This window comes from Callithrix jacchus, chromosome 19 (assembly GCF_049354715.1).
Source record: "Callithrix jacchus isolate 240 chromosome 19, calJac240_pri, whole genome shotgun sequence".
Taxonomy (NCBI): domain Eukaryota; kingdom Metazoa; phylum Chordata; class Mammalia; order Primates; family Cebidae; genus Callithrix; species Callithrix jacchus.
The window spans coordinates 16,303,320-16,317,359 of NC_133520.1; the positions used below are offsets into that span (position 1 = coordinate 16,303,320).

The 14,040-nt window shown below is 38.7% G+C and overlaps 1 protein-coding gene across 9 annotated transcripts in view; it reads right to left on the bottom strand.

Moving 5' to 3' along the window:
- Window positions 1-14,040, bottom strand: part of TATDN3 (TatD DNase domain containing 3) — a 30,208-nt gene that overhangs the window by 12,225 nt on the left and 3,943 nt on the right. For 4 of the 9 annotated variants that reach the window (XM_078356604.1, XM_008985243.5, XM_002760537.7 and 1 more), the window contains exons 3-8: window positions 13,047-13,120; window positions 12,452-12,536; window positions 6,800-6,862; window positions 5,148-5,257; window positions 4,929-4,984; window positions 2,316-2,428 (exon numbers count right to left, since the gene is read on the bottom strand). In XM_078356604.1, coding sequence (XP_078212730.1) covers window positions 2,316-2,428; window positions 4,929-4,984; window positions 5,148-5,257; window positions 6,800-6,862; window positions 12,452-12,536; window positions 13,047-13,120 — 501 coding nt within the window. The remainder of the gene's footprint in view (window positions 1-2,315; window positions 2,429-4,928; window positions 4,985-5,147; window positions 5,258-6,799; window positions 6,863-12,451; window positions 12,537-13,046; window positions 13,121-14,040) is intronic. The other 5 variants (XM_078356607.1, XM_078356608.1, XM_078356605.1 and 2 more) reach the window with 2 other exon arrangements.

Here is a 14,040-nt window from a genome sequence, read left to right on the forward strand (position 1 = left end):
TGTTTTATGCCAGGAACACAATTCTCTTGCTGCCACTGCACTTAAAATTAAAAAAAAAAAAAAAATGGGAAGGGGGCAAATGATGCAAAGTGGAACATTGTTAAGCTGTTTATGATTAAAAATTTAAAAGCACACAAATGAGTATTCTTATGCACTGTTGGTAGATAACGATTAAACTGGTATAAATGTCCTTGAAGGAAATGTGACAATTTATGCCAAAATTTTAAAAAATGTATAAACTTTTACTTAGTGATTCCATTTATAGGAGACAAGTGGACAAGTGTATGCATATGTGTTTGTGGATGTACAAAGACATTCATGAAAACACTGTTTACAAGAGTGAAAAGGCTAGGCATGGTGGCTCATGCCTGTAATCCCAGCACTTTGCGAGGCCTGAGGTCAGGAGTTTGAGATCAGCCTGACCAATGTGGAGAAACTCTGTCTCTACTAAAATTCAAAATTAGCCAGTGTGGTGGCGCATGCCTGTAACCCCAGCTACTTGGGAAGCTGAGGCAGGAGAATCACTTGAAACCAGGAGGCGGAGGCTGTGGTGGGCTGAGATCATGCCATTGCACTCCAGCCTGGGCAACAAAAGCAAAACTGTCTCATAAAAAAAAAAAAAGAAAAAAGCAGTGAAAAACTGGAAACAGCCTAACCTTTATCTAGGGTAATGCTTAAATAAATTATGGTATATCCACAATGTGAAATACTACTTGGTCAGTATAAAAGATGATGTAGGTCTATATTTATAGACATAAATACATATCTATGAAGCTGGGTCAAAAGAAAAAATAGTAGCATATCCTTTTATTTTATCCAAATCAATGTTAACAATAGTACTCTCTGAGTGGTGGGATTTGGGTTGACTTGAAATTTGTTCTTTCTTTTATGAAGTTGTTTTAATTTTCTTTAAAGTAATAAAAAACAGCATTTGCATTTCAGTTTTGGAGGAGAAACAGTCTCAGCTAAAGATTATACTAAGAAATTTCTCCACAAATAATAAAAGTAGCAAAAATAAAAATAAATACTGGACTATCAGTTAACCAAACCTGATTTACATTTATAGAACACTCCATGCAAAGCAGAATATACATTCTTTTCAAGTGTGTATGTTCCATTCACCAAAATAGACCATATTCAGGCCACTAAGGAAACCTCAATTAATTTTAAAAACTTGTTAAAATCATATAATGTATGTTCTCTGAACACAGTGGAATTAAAGTAGAAATCAGTAACAGAAAGATATCAGGAAAGGGTGGGCGCTGTGGTTCATGCTTGTAATTCCAGTACTTTGGGGAGGCTGAGGCTGGAGGATCTCTTGAGGTCAGAAGTTCAAGACCAGCCTGGCCAATATGGTAAAACCCTGTCTCTCACTAAAAAATAAAAAAAATTAGCTGGGCATGGTGGCACACGCCTGTAATCCCAGCTACTCAGGAGGCTGAGGCAGGCGAATTGCTTGAACCTGGGAGGTGGAGGTTGCAGTGAGTCGAGATTGCGCACTCCAGCCTGGACAACAGAGCGAGACTCCATCTCAGATAAAAAAAAAAGAAAAGAAAGATATCAGGAAAATTCTTAATTTTTGGAATTAAACAATATACTTTTTGAATAACCTTATGATCAAGGATGTCCCAAGATAAGTTAGAGTATGTTTTGAACTAAAAAAAGTGAAAACAGAGCATATTAAAATTTGTAAAATGCAGCTAAAGCGTACACAAAGATAAATGATTGCTGATAGAGATATTTTTATAAACCTTGACTATACCTTAATTTTGCTTTCTCTTTCCTTTTTTGTTTAGACAGAGTTTTGCTCTTGTTGTCCAAGCTGGAGTGCGACGGCGCGATGTCAGCTCACTGCAACCTCCGCCTCCTGGGTTCAAAGTGATTCTGTCTCAGTCTCCGAGTAGCTAGGACTGCAGGTGCATGCCACCACACTTGACTAATTTTTGTATTTTTAGTAGAGACGGGATTTCACCATGTTGGTCAGACTGGTCTTGAACTGCTGACCTCAGGTGATCCACCCGCCTTGGCCTCCCAGAATGCTGGGATTACAAGTGTGAGCCGTCACACTTGGCCTTATTTTAATTTTACAGTTAAGTCAATTTCTGAGTTCATATATATATATGTGTGTGTGTGTGTGTGTGTGTGTGTGTATATACACACACACATATATATATATAAAATGTATATATGTGTGGTAGAGACCTAAGATTAATTGTTGTAAGGTAACTAGAATAGTATCACACGTATGTAAGAAAAGCTCATACTTTAACTTTCATCTCATAAAGTGTTAGATGAGTTTCAATGAAAAAATTTACCTGTCCACTTCTTACGATAGAAGGGGGAATTGAGAAGAAGTACCCAGCTCTTACTCCTTGCATGGCTACAGATGGCCGACCATCAAATGCATGCAGCAGTACCTTGTCAGCACCTTTCAAAAATGAAAGATAAAGCAGAATTCCATTTTATTTTCCATCAATCAAGTTAAATAACAGAAGTCCGAAATTTTAAGTAAATGTTGGTCACTAGGATATAAAGAAGAGGTTCTATAGTGTGGATAAATGTACGGTGTTCAAAGAGTAGAATAAAAATATAGTAAATTTTAGGCCAGGCACAATGGCTCACAATTGTAATCCCAGAACTTTGGGAGGTGAAGGCAGGCAGAGACCAGCCTGGGCAACATGGTAAAACCCAGTTTCTACTAAAAATACACATACACAAAATTAGCAGGGTGTGGTAGTGGTGTGCCTGTAGTCCCAGCTACTTATGGAACTGAGGTGGGAGGATCACTTGAGCCTGGGAGGCGGAGGTTGCACAAGCAGTGATCACCCCACTACAATCCAGCCTGGGCAACAGAGTGAGACTCCGTCTCAAAAAAAAAAAAAGGAATATTCAATTTAAAAGATAATTATTTAAATTTCCTGCACCATCAGACCTTTTCTAGAAGTCTGTGCACTGTCAAATTGTTTCTAACAGGAGGTTTTTTAGGCAGTCAAGTGGATTCTCTTAACAAAAATGCTAGTGGAAGAAGAAATGGGGGCCAGGCGCGGTGGCTCATGCCTGTAATCCTAGCACTTTGGGAGGTTGAGGAGGGTGGATCATGAGGTCAAGAGATTGAGACCATACTGGTCAATATGGTGAAACCCCAACTCTACTAAAAATACAAAAGTTAGCCAGGTGTGGTGGTGTGCGCCTGTAGTCTTAGCTGCTTGGGAGGCTGGGGCAAGAGAATCACTTGAACCTGGGAGGTGGAGGTTGCAGTGAGCCAAGATTGTACCACTGCACTCCAGCCAGGGTGACCCAGTGAGACTCCATCTCAAAAAAAAAAAAAAAAAGAAATAGGAAACTAAGTGACACAAATTCAACAGTCAGAGTCAGCTTCACAAAGTTACCCCCAGTTCTTAAAGGGTAGCTGCTCAGCCTGCATAAAAATCATGCTTTCAGTGACTCTAGAAGTATTAATCACTGAGAAATACAATGTTTTCTAGTTGCAGGCAATTACATTTACTTTATTATTTGACAGTGTTTTTTCAAATGATATGACCATTAGTGGGTTACAACCATAAGTGAGTTATGAAACCGGCTTAGTAGGTCACATCACAACCAATCAAAGTGTGCTTATATGAATGTGTATATCTGTGTGTGTGTGTGTGTAGCACACACATTTATACATACCGATACACACATACATATATAAGGATTGCTTGTTAAACTTTTGTTAGCTTTCTTTATGTGAATATGAGTCTCAAAATAAATTATATTTCTTACTGTGGATGGCACCTTTAAAAGCTTGAAAAATAATGCTGTAAGATGTAGTTTTACTTTAGAAACAACTGATGAAGAAGAGTGTGTTTATGTATGATGGCCGAAATCTGTATTTCTGCATTTCTGTAAATTCTGCATTTTGCAGCAGCAGCCAGAAAATATATAAAACAGTGACCCAACGTGATTGCTGTGTGATTTCCCTTCTTTGTCTTTTTTCCTTTTCCTCATTAATCAGCTGACTGAGCTGATTAAGAAACTGCCGCTGCTGGCCGGGCACAGTGGCTCACACCTGTAATCCCAGCACTTTGGAAGGCTGAGGCAAGTGGATCACCTGAAGTCAGGAGTTCGAGACCAGCCTGACCAACATAGTGAAACCCCGTCTCTACTAAAAATACAAAAATTAGCTAGGTGTGGTGGCACGAACCTGTGATGCTAGCTACTTGGAGGCTGAGGCAGGAGAATAGCTCGAATCCAGGAGATGGAGGTTTCAGTGAGCCAAGATTGCACCACTGCACTCAAGCCTAGGCAAGAGTGAGACGCTGTCTCAAAAAATAAAATAGGCCAGGCATTGTGGCTCATGCCTATAATCCTAGCACTTTGGGAGACTGAGACGGGCAGACCATTTGAGGTCAGGAGTTTGAGACCAGCCTGGCCAACAGGGTGAAAAACTGCCTCCTACTAAAAATACAAAAATTAGCCAGGCATGATGGCAGGTACCTGTAATCTCAGCCACATGAGAAGCTAAGGTAGGAGAATCACTTGAACCCAGGAGGTGGAGGTTGCAGTGAGCTGAGATCCTGCCACTGCATTCCAACCTGGGTGACAGAGCGAGACTCCATCTCAAAAATAAATAAATAAATAAACAAAATAAAAAGAAACTGGAGCTGCTAATTTTTTTTAAAATTTTTATAAAGTTACTAATTTTTAAATTAAGGAACATAAATTATTTGATTCAACTTTTCATTTACTCTATCTGGGCCTTAGAAATATCACAATTACACTGAAAACCTTGTAAACAAAAGCCTGACTTGCAAAATCATCTTAGATGATTTCCACCTCTCTCCTTGCCCCCTGCCCTTCAGTAAATCATGGCTTGCTTTATAAGACTGTAAACTGGAATTGTCAAATTTGAACATTAGGCCCATTTTTCTCAGGAAACTAAATACCTTGCTCTTGTAAAAGGTTGATGGTAGGTCTTCCAGCAGAGCGTGAGTGCACATTTCTGTTTAACAATAAAATTTCTTTTAAGTACCACTGTGAAAGTATTGTTTTTGATCTATTAAAGTAGTTCAGAGAAAAAAAAATGTAGAGCTCCATTTCAGGAGAACTCTGATCATTATTTAATTTGCTTTATAGCTATTAACATAGAAAAATAATTAACCTACAAAGGTAAATTTAGTCTTTTGGCTAATTGGATCTGTCTGATTAGGACTTGTCTTTGCTCTTCCTTCTGTTCATCAGTGCCAGCAAATCTGGGGGAGAAATCTAGTCCAACCTACAACAAAAAAAATAAAAGATGTTACATATTTAGGTTTAAGGAACCTGAAAAGAGATATTTTGGATTGATGCTATCCAATAGAATATAATGCCAGGCGCAAAAGCAAGCTACATAAAAATATTAATTCTAGCAGCCACATTAAAAATATTAACAAAAACAGATGAAATTAATCCTAATATACTTTAATGCAATATATTCCATATATTATTATTTTAACACGTAGCCAATATAAAATATTTAGTTATTTTACATTCCTTTTTGTTTGTTTGAGACAGAGTCTGGGTCTGTCACCTAGGCTGAAGTGCAGTGGCACGATCTTGGCTCACTGCAACCTCTGCCTCCCGGGTTCAAGCGATTCTCTTGCCTCAGCCTCCCAAGTAGCTGGGATTACAGGCATGTGCCACCATGCCCAGCTAATTTTTGTATTTTTAGTAGAGACAAGGTTTCACTATGTTGGTCAGGCTGGTCTTGAACTCCTAACCTCAAGTGATCTACCTCCTCAGCCTCCCAAAGTGGTGGGATTACAAGTGTGAACCACCGTGCCTGGCCTTTGTGTTTTTTCTTTTTGGTATTAAAATTTTGAAATCCACAGTGTATTTTACACTTACAGCACATCTCAGTTCAGAACAGTCACATTTCAAATGCTCAGGAGCCATAAGTGGCCACTCCATTGGATGACACAGATTATAGATGACTCCTTCTCCTGGGACTATTTTGGCATGCATTCTATAATCTATTCCGAATTTAAGTGTTATTCTTTTGTCTTTAATTAAAAATGGAATTTGTTATCAAGTAATAAAAATATTTCACAATTGGCCAAGCATGGTGGCTCAGGCCTATAATCTCAGTACTTTGGGAGGCCAATGTGGGTGGATTGCTTGAGGCCAAGTGTCCAAGACTAGCCTGTCCAACATGGTGAAACCCTGTCTCTACTAAAAATACAAAAAATTAGCTGGGTGCGGTGGTGCATGCCTGTAATCCCAGCTACTCAGGAGGTTGAGGCAGGAGAATTGTTTGAACCTGGGAGGTGGAGGTTGCAGTGAGCCGGGATTGCACCACTGCACTCCAGCTGGGATTGTGCCAGTGCACTCCAGCCTGGATGACAGAGCAAGATTCCGTCTCAAAAAAAAAAAAAAAAAAAAAAAATCACAATTATAAATTATTTAAATAAAAAAGTTATTTAATCACAAACTCTAGCCTGTTTAAAGTGTGTTTCTAAATTACTTATGAAGAATTATAGATACTGTATTAACTCACCAGAGCAAGGACCCATATTTAAGCACAAGAAAAGAGAAAGCAAATTCAGAAATGCTATGATTTTTCTCCAATTAAGGTAGGCCTATGGTAAGGCTTTCAATTGTTCCATTCCCAAGCTTTCTTACTTATTAAAGAAGTATCAACAAATTTAATAATTTATTGGCTAAATGAGGTGAACATAATTATTTAAGTCAGTTACAATCACCAATACTGAACTAAGGATTATTTTCATATATAGAAGTTTCAATTAGAAGTCATTTGATCAACCTAGTGAGTGTTTACCTCTCCAATTGCCAACAATCGATCCTTATAATTCTCGATAATGGGCAAAGCTACATCCAAATCCTGGGAGAAAAAAAGTAAAATTGTTAAAATGAAAGATAGGAACTGCTATTTCACAAGCTCCAATTATGTGCTAGCTGCTACGTTATCCTGATGTTTTACGTACATTTAATTCATTTAGGTAGTCAAAAAGCTAGCAATAGTAATCCTTCTATAATGGTGAGTACCTCTACCTGAAATTTGAGTAGAAACATATCCCATACCCATTCAGGTTACAAGAATATGACTTTTTATGAAGGGCGCCACTCGAACATTGCCTCCTGTTTAGGAGGTATTTCCTGACATTTAGGAGGCATTTGGACATTCTGAAATCACTAAAAAAAAGAGAGGCAAAGCACCAGGTAGTCATCTTTACATGTGAATTTTGCTATTGCATTGTTGTGTTCTCCTGTTAGAATTCGTCTGCTTGGTGAGTTTATAATAATAACCCCATACTTCCTTTGCACTGTTTGCACTGATTTCATTTGTCTTTATAGTTCTGCTTTGATTACTTGTCCTAAAGGTTCAGCAATATAAACAATGAATATCTCATACATGCTTGTTAACTACTGAAGTAGCTGTGTATCATTAGTTTCAATGATATTACCTTTTCCACTCAGAAGAATTTGCCCTGTGACCGTTCCTTTCTTAGGCAGGGAAAAGAAATATATGGCAAATTGATTCTAGATACCTTTTAGACTACATTGCAGATTTTAGTTTCAGGATATGTAAATTGCAAAGTATTTCTCCTGAGGATAATAAGAACAAGAGAGAATTAAGAAAAGAAAGGGGCCAGGTGCGGTGGCTCAAGCGTGTAATCCCAGAACTTTGGGAGGCCGAGGCGGGTGGATCACGAGGTCAAGAGATCAAGACCATCCCGGTCAACATGGTGAAACCCTGCCTCTACTAAAAATAGAAAAAATTAGCTGGGCATGGTGGCATGTGCCTGTAATCCCAGCTACTCAGGAGGCTGAGGCAGGAGAATTGCCTGAACCCAGGAGGCGGAGGTTGCAGTGAGCCAAGATTGCGCCATTACACTCCAGCCTGGGTAACAAGAGCGAAATGCCGTCTCAAAAAAAAGAAAGAAAAGAAAGGTAAAGCAGATGACAGAGGAACAGGAGTGGATTTTACAACTATGAGAGAGAGAGAACAAAGATAAAGGAGAGTAAGTTAAGGCCTTGAAATATGGTCTAGTAGACCTGAAGAAGAATTAACATTGTCATGAGATGTGATGGGTATATGACCCTAGATGTCATAGAAGCTATCTGACCACAAGATGAGTAGGTTAAACAGTTCCAGGCAAAGCCTTTTCCTATTACACATGCAAACTACTCTATGTCTCTGAGATCTCAGAGGGACTGGAGAAGAAGAAGTCACTCAGGAAATGTCTGACACTTAGAAAGCCTGAGTCACAGAAATTACGCATTTAGAGGAAGATCAGATGTAGAAAAAACCATGCCTCTTGGAATATGTATTATCTATGAAAAAACAAAACAGATTTACAGTAAGACTATTCAAACTCCTAATAAAATAGACCTGGAAGCTTTTATCAAGTCAAGAGTGATAAATAGAAATTAATAGTAGAATATAATTCACATTACTTATTTAATATGTACAAATGCATTTGTGTGTGTGGTCTCTGTCATTTTATTTTAGTAGATGTCAGCATATTTAGAAGGATATTTATAGGTCTATTTCTGACTTCAATTCCATCCCCACTCCCTTCATAAGGTCTCAAGTTCCTTAACAGCTAATGGTTCTACAATACTTTTCTTGTTTTTGTTTTTTTTTTTTTAAAGATAGGGTCTCAGTTTATCACCCAGGCTGGAGTGTGCAATGGTGCAATCATAGCTCACTGCAGGCTTGAACTCCTGGGCTCAAGTGATTCTCCTACCTCAGCCTCCCAAGTAGCTGGGACTATAGGTACATGTCCCCATGCCTGGCTGATATTTTTAACCTTTGTGTAGAGATGGGGTCTTGCTATGTTTCCGAGGCTGCTCTCCAACTCCTGGGCTCAAGCAACCTTCCCATCTCAGCCTCCCAAAGTATTGGGATTACAGGAGTCAGCCATGGCATCCTGCCCTACTACGGTTTTTGTAAAAAGAAGATTCTATACCCCTATCCTTTATGACTGGGCAAAATACTATATAATTTTCATCATTTACAAATGAGGAAATTCAGACTTGGTGAAGTTAAGTAATGTGCCACAGATCACAGAAGTCAGTAGACCAGGTCTCTCTGACTTCAAGGCTCATGCATGCTGTTTCCACCATGCTGCTGAAAGAGGAAAAAAAGGGGGGACAAAAAAGGGAACGAATGAAAGAAGGAAGGAGGACAAAAGGGATCAAGGGAGGGGAAGAGATGTATTCATAATGATATTAAATAATTAAAATCAATTTTTTTAATTATAGAAAATGTTTAGTCTTCAGAATCTTTAGAACAGGGGTCAGGTGTTTAATAGAAATTAGTGAAGTGGGACAAGCAGACACAGTAGCTGACTGGAAAGCAAATACCCTGCATGCACCAGCAGCAGAATGCCGCCAGGGAATTGTGAGCCACAGCAATTCATTGTGATTTATCCCCAGTGCCTAACTGTGCCTGGTAATAATATTTATTGAATGAATTAATGAATTCAGGAATATGTTAGAAGACATATGTGATGCTAGGCAATTCATCTTACAAAACAAGTTAATTTGATGAATACTTTGTACCTATCTAGCTTTGTACTACGTATTTTGGAAGGTTGTAAAGCTGCAATGAGGCATATTTCCAGTTTTAAAGGGGCTTATAATCTAATCAGTAGGAGAAAACTAAACTGCAGTATGGACTACAAGTGCAATTGGAATAAGAAAGGGCCAACTCTGCTCATCTCTAATCTATTCCAGAGGATTATCACAATATTTGATGGGTTCTATCTGCTTTGATAATCAAGAATTACCTATCGGCCAGGCATGGTGACTCACACCTGTAATCCCAGCACTTTGGGAGGCCAAGGCAGGTGGATCACTTGAGGCAGGAGTTCAAGATCAGCTTGGCCAACATGGCAAAAACCCGTCTCTACTAAAAATACAAAAACATTAGCCAGGTTTAGTGGTGCATGCCTGTAATCCCAGCTACTTGGAAGGCTGAGGCACGAGAATCACTTGAACCAGGGAGCAGAGGCTGCAGTGAGCCAAGATGGCACCACCACACTCCAGCCTGGGTAACAGAGCAAGACTCTATCTCAGGGAAAAAAAAAAAAAAAAGAAGTACCTATCATATTGTTGGCATATTAATTACTTTGGTAGGTTAAGCAGTCTACTCAATTCTATATTAATGGCAAATATATGCCAAATCCAACCAGTTCTCTACCTCCAATGCTAGTACCCTGATCCAATCCACCATCATTCATAGGCTTCTAACTTTCTCCCCTTTTCATTTTTTGCCGTCTTTAAAACTCACTCTTCATATCACAGCCAAGGGGATCTTTTTATTTTTTTTTTTCTTCACCAACTCATTTTACTGCCAGAGCCAAGGGGATCTTTTTAAAACATAAATTACATCTTGGTATGCCTCACATTAAACCCTCCATTGCATGTGAACTAAAATCCAACAAGGTCCTATATGAAATCTCTGCACATCCCTCTTACCCCATCACTATCATTCCTCTCTTCCTCTAGCCATATCAGCCCTCTTTCTGTTTCTTGACTACACTGAGCTTATTCCTACGTTAGGACCTTTGTGATTTGTTGTTTCCTTTGCATATAACACCCTGATCCTCTCTTTGCATGGCCAATTCCTTTGTAGCATTCAGGTTGCAGCTCAACCATCACTACCACAGAGTCCTTCCTTGATGACATCATCTAACAACCAGCATCCACAACACATATTATATAATTTCATTTCATTGTCTTCAAAGCACTTATTGCTATCTAAAGTCTTGTTCGTGCAATTGTTGACTGTCTGCACCATCTAGAATCTAGCTTCCGTGAGAGGGATCTTACTCATTATTGGGTCTGCAGTGCTCACGGCAGTGCCTGGCATGTAGCAGGTGCTCAGTACACATGGTTTGACTACCTAACTAAATGAGTATCTATTAGTATAAATCCCCACATAAATTAAAGAAGTGCTGCCCTGCTATGATTCCACATTTGTAGAATTGTGACTGTCTGGCAATGCAGCTAATTTTATCATACTTAACAATTCAGTATAGCTAGAAGATAAGCATTTTTACCTGAAGTGCATGAATTTTATTTTGTTTATTTCTATTTTGTTGTTGTTGTTTTTTTTTTTTTAAAGAGATGAAGTCTCACCATGTTGCCCAGGCTGGTCTCGAACTCCTGAGCTTAAGCAATCCTCCCATCTCGGCCTCCCAAAGTGTTAGGATTACAGGCGTGAACCATGATGCCTGGCCATTAATTTTATTTTGAAATAAGTAGAGCTACCTAAGGTATCTTAATATAGAAATAGAGATACATTATTATTTTAAAAATGGCCCCATATCTTAATTTATTCATAAGGAACAAAAAGTCATTACTTCTTCGAAATGGAACTATCAACCCCATTATGCAATAAAGCACTCAAGAAAGTGTGCATCTTCCTGATGCTGAGTCAGGAGACATGTGAAATATAAGGCATACTGACTATTGTGAGTCAGTGAGACTTTGTGGGTAGGATGTTTTTAGAGAGGTTATAAAATCAGCGCAATTTAATAGTTGGAGAGCAATCCTGCAGTAGTGGTTCTATGTTCAAAGACAAACTACTTACTTGAACTCATCTGTTCCCTTATAGTATATGGCACCTCTGAATTTGTATCTTTCTTTTTCTAGATATTCTATCACTTTTTTGCCAAAGCAACGTGACTACAGGACCAAGAAAATGTGAAAAAAGTTACACATAATTCTACGATATCAACACAACTACTATCATTTCCGTGTTTTCTCGCCAGTCTTTTCTTTTTTTTTTTGAGATGGAGTTTCGCTGTTGTTACCCAGACTGGAGTGCAATGGCACAATCTCGGCTCACCGCAACCTCCGCCTTCTGGGTTCAAGCAATTCTCCTGCCTCAGCCTCCCGAGTAGCTGGGACTACAGGCGCGCACCACCATGCCCAGCTAATTTTTGTATTTTTAGTAGAGACGGGGTTTCACCTTGTTGACCAGGATGGTCTCGATCTCTTGACCTCGTGATCCACCCGCCTGGGCCTCCCAAAGTGCTGGGATTACAGGCTTTAGCCACCGCGCCCGGCCTCTCGCCAGTCTTTTCTTTATGAATATATGTTTATGTACATATCACTCATAGGGAATATACCATTTGGTATTCTGCTTTTCTCCCTGTATTATACTGTAAGCATTTCCATGTGCTGTATACAATTTATAATCCTCATTTTCTGTATATGCATTATATTTAACACTCTACAACTTAACTAATGATTCCTTTACTTCTGAACCTCTAGGCTGTTTCTACTTTTTCTCTATTACAAATAATCTTGCAACAAACATCTTTGTGAAATAAGGTAGTGTTTCCTTCTTTTGGATTATTTCCTGAGAATATAAATTAGAAAGAGGAGGATTATTGAGTAAAAGAATTCTTTTGTTTGTTTGTTTTTAATGGTTCCTGTTTTGTATGACTGTTACCTTTAATGTGACACTTCTTTGGTCTTCTGGCAAAAGTCCTTGAACTGGATGAACACCCAAGCATGGCAGAACAAACCCATTATACCTAAAAATGTACAACCAATTAAGAAAGCAGGAATAGTAGACGAGTAGATTACGATGTATTCTAAAGAATAAGTAGAGGCCAGGCATGGTGGCTCATGTCTGTAATCCAAGCACTTTGGGAGGCTGAGGAAGGTGGATCACTTGAGGCCAGGAGTTCGCGACCAGCCTGGCCAACATGGTAAAATCCTGTCTCTACAGAAAAAACAAAAATTAGCCAGACCTGGTGGTGCATGCCTGTAGTCTCAGCTACTTGGGTGGCTGACGCAGAGAATTGCTTGAACCCACAAGGCAGAGGTTGCAGTAAGCTGACTTTGTACCACTGCACTCCATCTTGGGTGACAGAGCAAGATTCAGTCTTAAAAAAAAAAGAATAAGTAGAAAAGAATCTCTTTTTAGGACCACGTTAAAATGCTTTTCCCTCTTTATTCTCTTTAAAAATGGATCTTTGATATTATAAACTGGATGTCACAACTGTGTTCTTATTAGCAGCCCTCTTAATTAGAAGTAGCACCTTTCTGAAAGTTGCATAATCTTTTCAAATTCTCCTGAATGCTCAGCAACTGCCACAAGGGCCACAACATTGGCCTGAAAAAAAAAAAAAAAAAAGAATAGAGTTCCAAACAATACACATTTTATATAAATTATATAAAAACTTGAAGTTTTCTCTGCATTTCAGTTATCCTTGTTCACCCATGCTCCATCCATATAATCAGAAGGGCTATCATTGAGTATTTCTATGTTTCAGGCTCTATGTTCAGTGACTATAAATATTGCATCATTTAATTTACAGAAACCTATAAAGTAGACTGTAGTCTACTGTACAGATCAGAAGACAGAGTTTTGGATGTTGAATAACTTGCCCAGGGACATCAGGTCTATATATCAGGTCCAAAGCCCACATTCCTAATTTCTCTACCATAGAGAAAGCTTGCTGTATGTAAAAATGTACTAGAACCATTTCTGGCTCTATCATTTTCTGAGATGGCCACAAAATGCTAGTTACAATGAATTTAACAAACACTTCCAAAAAAAATAATTTTTCCAAACAAATCAAAACATTTCAGAAAACTTTTATAATATAGCCTACATCTCCAGAATCACATGAATTTAAAAACTGAAAGATGACCAGTTTGTTCCATAGTGCTGTTGAGCATGGTAGCTATGGGAACATGTTTTGAATTCAGACTAACTTGTCTCTATCACTTCACTAGCATGTGTCTTTGGACCAGTTACTAATCTCTAGGCCTTAGTTTCCTCATCTGTAAAATGGGAAATGGTTGGCTATAAAATAATCAGAAGGCTATTGTGAATTATTGAATGAGGTAAAGTCCAGAAAGGCCTTAGCTCAGTACCCAGCATGTGGCAAACACTTAATAAATGCTACTTAGGCTGGGAACAGGGCCTCATGCCTATAATCTCAGCATTTTGGGAGCTTGAGGTGCTTGAGCTCAGGAGGTTGAGACCAGCCTGGGCAACACAGTCAGACCTTGTCTCTATTTTAATTA